Below are 7,909 nucleotides of genomic sequence, written 5' to 3' on the forward strand. Positions count from 1 at the left end.
AGATAAGCAAAATGTGGAGTATACATGCACACAGTAGAATATTATTCAGCCTTAAACAGAAAATCCTGTCACATGCTACAATATGCATAGAACTTGAAGACATTGTGCTGAGTGAAATAGGTTAGTGTCAGAGAGACAAATACTGTGAGTCCACTTATATGAGGAATCTAGAAAAGTCGAATTCATAGAGACAGACGGGAGAATGGTGGTTGCCAGGGGCTGGGGGACGGGGTTGGGAGCTGTTGTTTACTGGGCGCAGAGTTTCAGTTGGGGAAGAGGGAAGGAGTTCTGGAGGCGGGTTACACCACATGTGAGTATGCTTAACACTCAACTGTGCACTTAGAAATGGTGACGGTGGTGACTGTGCTGCGTCCATTTTTATAGTCCTACTAAGCTGGCAGAACCCAACGGGGTGGCTTAGAGGTTTACACCTGGGAGAAAACTACAAAGAAAGTCAAGAAGATGGTGACCACGGCAGTCAAAATGGTCGTGACCTCGGAGCAGGGACCAGCCTGGGATGGGGGTTGGGCTCTGGGAAGCTGGCCATCTTTTATTTCTTTTCTTTTTTTAAAAAAAAAAAATATATTTTATTGATTATTTACAGAGAGGAAGAGAGAGGGATAGAGAGTCAGAAACATCGATGAGAGAGAAACATCAATCAGCTCCTGCACACTCCCTACTGGGGATGTGCCCGCAACCAAGGTACATGCCCTTGACCGGAATCGAACCTGGGACCCTTCAGTCCACAGGCTGACGCTCTATCCACTGAGCCAAACCGGTCAGGGCAATCTTTCATTTCTTTCATACACATTCTACAGTAAAAGAGAAAAAACACTTGAGGGATGTCTTCGCAGATTGATGGGGCCCAACACAGTGGATGAAACGGGTCCAGACCAAGACTTTTAGAGCACGGGGCCAGGGAAGAGCCCGCCTGCTCCCAGAGACGAGAGGTTTTCTGACCGTCGTAAATCAGCATGGAACTGGGTCCCCAGTGCTGACAACGGAGCCGGAGGGACAGCTGTGCATTCCAAGCACCGAGGACAAGTGGCTTTCCACCTTGATTCTCTATCCAACGATAACGTGTGAAAGTAAAATAGACATTTTCCCACCAGCAAACGCTCAAAGATGCACCCTTACCTATCAAGGTTCTAGAGAATATACCAAAAAAGCCAGGGCTAAAGCAAGAAAGAGAAGACACGGAATCCAGGAAACTAGGGATCGACTCAAGAAAGAGGTGAAGAAAAAAAAAAAAAAAGCCCTAACTGGTCTGGCTCAGTGGATAGAACGTCAGCCTACAGACTGAAGGGTCCCAGGTTTGATTCCTGTCAAGGGCACATGCCTGGGTTGCGGGCTCAATCCCCAGTAGGGGGCGTGCAGGAGGCAGCCAATCAATGATTCTCTCTCATCATTGATGTTTCTATTTCTCTCTCCCTCTCCCTTCCTCTCTGAAATCAATAAAAATATATTAAAAAAAAAGAAAGAAAGAAAGAGGTGAAGGCCCTAGCTGGTGTGGCTCAGTGGATAGAGCATCAGCCTGCAGACTGAAGGGTCCCGGGTTCAATTCTAGTCAAAGGTACATCTCTGGGTTGCAGGCCCAATCCCCAGTGGGGAACATGCAGGAGGCAGCCCTTCAATGATTCTCATCATTGATGTTTCTATCTCTCTCTCCCTCTCCCTTCCTTTCTGAAATCAATAAAAATATATTTTAAAAAAAAGATGTGAAGGAAGTCCCAGTGGGCAGGGAAGGGAGCCCAGGAGACTGCTCTGCAGCCTGGGGAACAGCCACTCCAGGTGCAGGCAGGTCAGAAGCTGCAGAGAGGTGTCTCTAAGAAATTAGAAAAGCTAATGTGTTTGAATGTAATGAGATATTTCAATCTCCGGGGAAGACCCGGGGAGAGGGCGGGAGGGGGGCGGGGGGACATGTGTAATACTTCCAACAATAAAGTCTTTTAAAAACCTCAAGGTAGAGTTTAGGCTTGAATTAGTGTTCGACATCCACAGCAAACAAATAAAACAAAACAACAAAGATGCTTGCTTTTGGTCAAAAGGCAGCCGAGTACCAGGAAGCCAGTGACTTGTGGGCAGCCCTTCGCTGGTGCCAAGGCCTCGCATCTCTTAGCTCAGAAAGCGGGAAGGTCGCCCAGGGACCCACTGGACTGGAGACGTGCAGAAGGCTGCCTGCCCTGCCCATTCCCCGGTGAGCTGTGCCCCATCTCCTGCTCTAGGGAGCACCACAGCGCGGAAGGAAAGGAAGCCACACATCTGGGGCAAACCTCCAAGCGCTGTGAGGCTGCGAGAGCTGCTCCTCGCGGCGGCCTCGCGGCCAGCTTTCCTTCAGCACTTTGGAGTTTGGTCTTACACGCCAGCTGCTCAGCGCCCCAGAAAGCGCCTATAATTGCTACCGAGGAACTGCCAACATGACCCTACTCAGGAAGCGGCTGGAACAAAGCACGGCGGTGTTGAAACATTTATGGCATTTTCCCTACCATGTGCCCTTGAAGGGCTATTGATGAATTAATACATGTGTCTACGCCACATAATACCACAGTGGGGTTTTTTAAAGATCCAGGGTTTCATGGCTTTCAGATACAGCTTGGTTGGCTGATAATGTCTTGCCATTTTTTTAATGCTTTCAGCTTTCACTGGCCTTGGCATTCTAAAACTCATGCCCGCTGAGTTCACTGACGGTCAGTCTGGTTTGACTTCTTGCCTTCCCGGACCCTCTAGACCAGCGGTTCTCAACCTGTGGGTCGCGGCCCCTTTGGCGGTCGAACGACCCTTTCACAGGGGTCGCCTAAGCCTATCCTGCATATCAGATATTTACATGACGACTCATAACAGTAGCAACATTACCGTTATGAAGTAGCAACGAAAATAATTTTATAGTTGGGTCACAACATGAGGAACTGTATGTATTTATTTATTTATGTATTTTTAAATGTATTTTATTGATTTTTTTACAGAGAGGAAGGGAGAGGGATAGTTAGAAACATCGATGAGAGAGAAACATCAGCTGCCTACTGCACACTCCCTACCGGGGATGTGCCCGCAACGAAGGTACATGCCCTTGACTGGAATTGAACCTGGGACCCTTCAGTCTGCAGGCCGACGCTCTATCCACTGAGCCAAACCGGTCAGAGCGAGGAACTGTATTTAAAGGGCGAGAAGGTTGAGAACCCCTGCTCTAGACTGAGTGCCCCAGTTGGCGGGTGCGGGGAGGTGTGGTAAGGGATGGATACATGGAAGGAGGTAGCTAAGAATTAAGATGGAGAGAAGCTGAGTGGGTGGATAAGAGGGTGGCCAGGAGGGTAGATGGAGGAGGGGTGAGAAGGTGGGTAAGTACAGAGGACGGATGGGTTGGTGAGTGAATATGAGTCTTGGTGATCTCTGGAATGCACAAGGCCTTGAAAAGTCACTGAGATACCTTGGGCAATTGGATGGGGATCTGATAAGGGGATTAACCTGGAAAAGTAGGAACTACTGCCTACACACATACGCACACCCCTCAGCTTTCATCCTTTTCTTTTTTAAAATATATTTTATTGATTTTTTACAGAGAGGAAGGAAGAGGTATAGAGAGTTAGAAACATCGATCAGCTGCCTCCTGCACACCCCCAACTGGGGATGTGCCCGCAACCCAGGTACATGCCCTAGACCGGAATCGAACCCGGGACCTTTCAGTCCGCAGGCCGACGCTCTATCCACTGAGCCAGACCGGTCAGGGCTCAGCTTTCATTCTTGAGCAGATGCTACACTTAGTATTCATAGCCTCCACAGCTGTTCTCTTTGGAACCTGGACGGGAAAATGGAAGGCGGAATCAGAGAATGGACGATGGTAGGGTTACAGTGCCCTCTGGTGGCCATAAGCGGATTTGACATTTGGTATTTTCAGGTATTTTTTTCATTGTCTGTTCTTCCCACCCTCCTCCTCCACACTAGAATAAACTCCTTGGGGACAGGGATTTCTGTCTGCTTACTCATTGCTGCATATTCGGTGTCTAGAATAGTGCCTGGCACATAATCGGTGCTCAAACCCTGCCCCACCACTTTACTGCTGTCCGACCCTGACAGCTCTCTTCACTTCATAAGCCCCGGTTTCCCAATGGGTAAAATGGGGACGCTACCACCACCCACCCGAGCACTGACTGAGGGAAGGAGACGCACGTGTGCTGAGCAAGGGCACCCGGTCGGTGCGTGCTCCCTTCGTGCTCACCAGCCAGTCTGTGCTGGGCGAGGGGCGGCCTGCGGAAATCCTCCCAACCCAGCCCAGGCTGGCCAGGCAAGGAGGGAGTGGAGCCCGGTAGACAGGGCACTGCCAGCCGAGGGTGAGATTCCTCTTGGCCACCCGCCCCCTGTCTCCCCCCCCCCAACCCCCAACTCTTCCAGCTGCTCGCATCCAAGAGGCTGTAAGTGCGCTGAGCCTTTGCAGCTGCTGTTCCCTCCGCCTGCATTCCTTCTCGTCCCCCCAGCCGCACCCACGGTCCAGCCCTGGGAGGTCCAGCCCTGGGAGGTCCAGCCCTGGGAGTGGCCGCTCCCGGTCTCAAATAGCTCTTCCTGCAGGAGCCGCGTCTAACTGCCCCGCGCTCATCGCCCCTTCCAGCGGCCAGCTGATGGCTCTCGGGACGGACTCCAGGTCCTCTGGCCTCCCACGCTGTGGTCCGGCCCCGCCCAGCTCCGGGCCGCCCCCCCTCCGCTGGTCCCAGCTTCGCTCCCGCCAACAATCCCAGCCGGCGCTGCGCTCTCGCCTGCCCAGGACCCAGTCTCCTCTGGGGGTGGCTGAGGGCTGAGCCCTTCCCGGGCTCAGGGTGAGCTGGAGACTCCGCCCGTAGATTTCCTTTTCTCTCCGCTTTGCCTCATTCCAGCGACACCCCCCCCCCGCACCCCCACCCCCCGTATTCTGTCCGCCTGGGTCCTGGGGCTCTTGAGTGAGACTCGGGCGCACTTCTCCCTCCGCTCCTCTTAGGCCCATTCCCTCCTGGGTCCCACCTGCTTTGCCCCCCAGTTCCCAGCTCATCCAGGGCCCCAACTTCCCTGTCCTCACACCCAGAAGTACCCCTGGTTCCACGGGGGCTCCGTTCTCCTGCTTCAATCAGGCCTGAGGAGCTGGGGCTCAGAGCTTTCCTGCTTCCCCTGGGGAAGGACAGGACTGAGAGGTGCAGTGTGTGAGAGACGGGACAGGAGCGGCCCCAGGTGGCACCTGTGAGCTGTGTCCTGCGAGGAGGGCCCCTTCCTTCCCTTCAGGGTGTTACCAAAGGCAGCGCCCACCCCGGCGGTCTCTGCTAGGGGGTCTTCCCTGGGCTGAGCCTGCTCCCGGCAGGTCTGAGGGCCCGGGGCTTCCCTGATCTGCCCCTTCCCAGGCCCCTCGGGGTCTCCGGGGTGGGAGGGGGCTCAGGGAAGGGCACCCCACAGGCGGAGCGGGCCTCCAGGGTCCCCGGGGGAAGGAGCCTTTGGGATGAGAGCTGGTTTTCTCTCCTGGCGAAGGGCGAAGAGAGTGGGTTCTGGGAGGGGAGAGGGGCTCCAGACTGGAACCCTCTGGAGGTGTCACCTCAGGGGCCACCTTCATCCTAGGGAGCCCTCGTGTCCAGTTCCTCACAGAGCCGCCCCCCCCCCCCCCAACCCCCGGGAGGTTAGAGAGATGAGCCCTGGGCTGGGGCTGGGAGGGCGGGGAGGCGCCCAGCTGAGCGAGACCTCAGGTGTGTGTTTGGGGAGCAGGATTCAGACTCCCTGCTTAGACCCCTGGTCCTGACTTTGCATGGAAGGAAATGAGCCCCACCCCAGCCCTCACCCCCTCAGCTCACCGTTGCCCTGGCCCCAGCTGCTCTACCGACCTCCTCTCCCAACCGACGGCCCAGGGAACCAGGCCCGGAAAGGCGGTCGCACGCAGAGCCTTCACCTTGGGAAGACGCACGGTGACGGTGACGTCTGCTGGGGCCCCAGGAGGCGAGGGATGGACGGGCTCTCACCTCCACCAAAGAGGCGGCGGCAGCAGCCAGAGGTGAGAAGCAAAGGCAATCACCCACAACTAGAGCATCCGCCCAGCGGAACGGTCCCTCCGGCATCCCGCCTGATGCCACGTGTCCTCGAACGAAGACGTCATTCGTTGCAAAACACATGCCATCACTCAGAAAGAGCAGTGCCCGCCGGCCGATGGCCAAAGCCTGCTGCACGCACCACTTCTACTTCATGCTGGAGAAAGGGCTCAGCGGGGCTGATTTCAACAGAGATGACCAGGTTGTACCTGTAACCCGCATGTGCAGGCCACAGCAGCCGCGGGATGGCCGGTGCCTGGCTGACAGTGGCCATCAGACACCGCTGATTAAAGACACACCTTGACTGGCGAGAAGGCGGAGTGTGAAAAAGCGCACAGAAGAAAAGACAACTCTGGTAACTTCTAGTATTTCCCGAGCGCTTACCACGTGTTAACTACTGCCAAAGAAATGTCCAAGGTTGGTCCTTTATTAGACCCATTTTACAGATTAGGAAACCGAGGCAAGCAGAGGTAGAGTCCCAAGGAACCATGTTATCCCGTGGCCAGTGCCATCCTCTTCGGCGTTAGGAGCGGCGGGCATGGGGCACTGGAGTGGTCCCTTCGGCAAACAGCTTCAGGGAGAAATCCAGGGCTGGGGCCGCCTGGGTCAGCATCCCCAAGGAGATGACATCGACGTGCGGCCCGCAGAACTGAGGCAGGTTGCTCAGCGTGACGCCCCCGCTGGCCTCCACGCCCACACGCGGGAACCGGGCCTTCAGCGCTCTGGCCGTGGGGTGCAGCTCCTGCGGGACACAAGCCGAGGGGAGGTGACAGCCCCTAACACGGCCCCTCCGAGAAGCAGACCCCGCTCACCTCCGGCCTGAAGTTGTCCAGCAACACGAGGTCCGCTCCTGCCTCTGCCGCCTCCAGGGCCTCCTGCAGGCTGCTGCACTCCACCTCCACCTTCAGGGTGAAGTTGGCCACCTGCTGGGCCCGCCTCACCGCCTGCCAGGCCGGGGGCGAGAGTGACAGGGGTGGCGTGAGGGGCACATGGGGCTGGGACTGGCAGGCAAAGGCCCCAGGGGGACAACAAGCGTGGGGCTAATGAGGACACGGGCGTCAGGATGGCTTCTTCCGTATTCAGTGAAACCACATGAAATGGTCACTCTTGTGGGTCAAAAAAAAAAAAGGCCAAATATCAGTAATATTTGGCATTTGGATGAGTTCAGTTTGACTCAGAGCATTAAACGGGAAGGGCTTTTTAAGAACCTCTCCACAGCCTCTGTGGGTTTGGCTCAGCGGGTAGAGCGCCGGCCTGAGGACCGAAGGGTCCCGGGCTCCATCTCTGTTCAGGGCACGCGCCTTGTTGCTGGGTCCTCCCGGGCCCTGGATGTGTTTTTGTCACTTGGATGTTTCTCTCTCTCTGTCTTTCCCTCTCTTTCCCACTCTCCCTGGAAACCAGTGGGAAAATATCCGCGGGTGAGGATAAAAATAAGAAAAAAGGACCTTTTCACCGGTTCAGGGACCCAGGCTGGAGAGCCATGGACACAGGGCGCCCCACGCTGGTCTTTCCCTCTTGAACATCATGCCAAGCCCGACGCTTGCAGAGAAGCACATCCAAGCCCTCACTTTACAGAGGGGGCGCCTGAGGGGTACAGGAGTCTCATCCCCCTCCCGCCTGCGAGGAAGAGCTGCGGAGGGCCGGGGCCAGAGCGACCAGTCGGCCATCACCTTTCCCCTCCCTCACCTTCCCCCTCCGTCACCTTCCCCCTCCCTCACCTTTCCCCTCCGTCACCTTTCCCCCCGTCACCTTTCCCCTTCCGCCTCACCCTTTCCCCTCGTCACCGTTTTCCCCTCCTTCCTCCTACCTTCCCCTCCGTCAACCTTCCCCTCCTTCACCTTTCCCCTCCCTCACCTTTCCCTCCGTCACCTTTCCCCGCC

At 55.8% G+C, this 7,909-nt stretch overlaps 1 protein-coding gene across 2 annotated transcripts in view; it reads right to left on the bottom strand.

The window, feature by feature from the left end:
* Positions 1-6,406: 6,406 nt before the first annotated feature.
* The window catches only part of QPRT (quinolinate phosphoribosyltransferase), a 21,049-nt gene continuing 19,546 nt past the window's right edge, over positions 6,407-7,909 (bottom strand). The window contains exons 3-4 of one of the 2 annotated variants that reach the window (XM_036310770.1): positions 6,842-6,973; positions 6,407-6,771 (exon numbers count right to left, since the gene is read on the bottom strand). In XM_036310770.1, coding sequence (XP_036166663.1) covers positions 6,521-6,771; positions 6,842-6,973 — 383 coding nt within the window. In that variant the 3' untranslated portion in view covers positions 6,407-6,520. The remainder of the gene's footprint in view (positions 6,772-6,841; positions 6,974-7,909) is intronic. The other variant, XM_036310771.1, reaches the window with a different exon arrangement.

The sequence above is a fragment of the Myotis myotis genome, unplaced genomic scaffold, assembly GCF_014108235.1.
Source record: "Myotis myotis isolate mMyoMyo1 unplaced genomic scaffold, mMyoMyo1.p scaffold_m19_p_5, whole genome shotgun sequence".
Classification (NCBI taxonomy): domain Eukaryota; kingdom Metazoa; phylum Chordata; class Mammalia; order Chiroptera; family Vespertilionidae; genus Myotis; species Myotis myotis.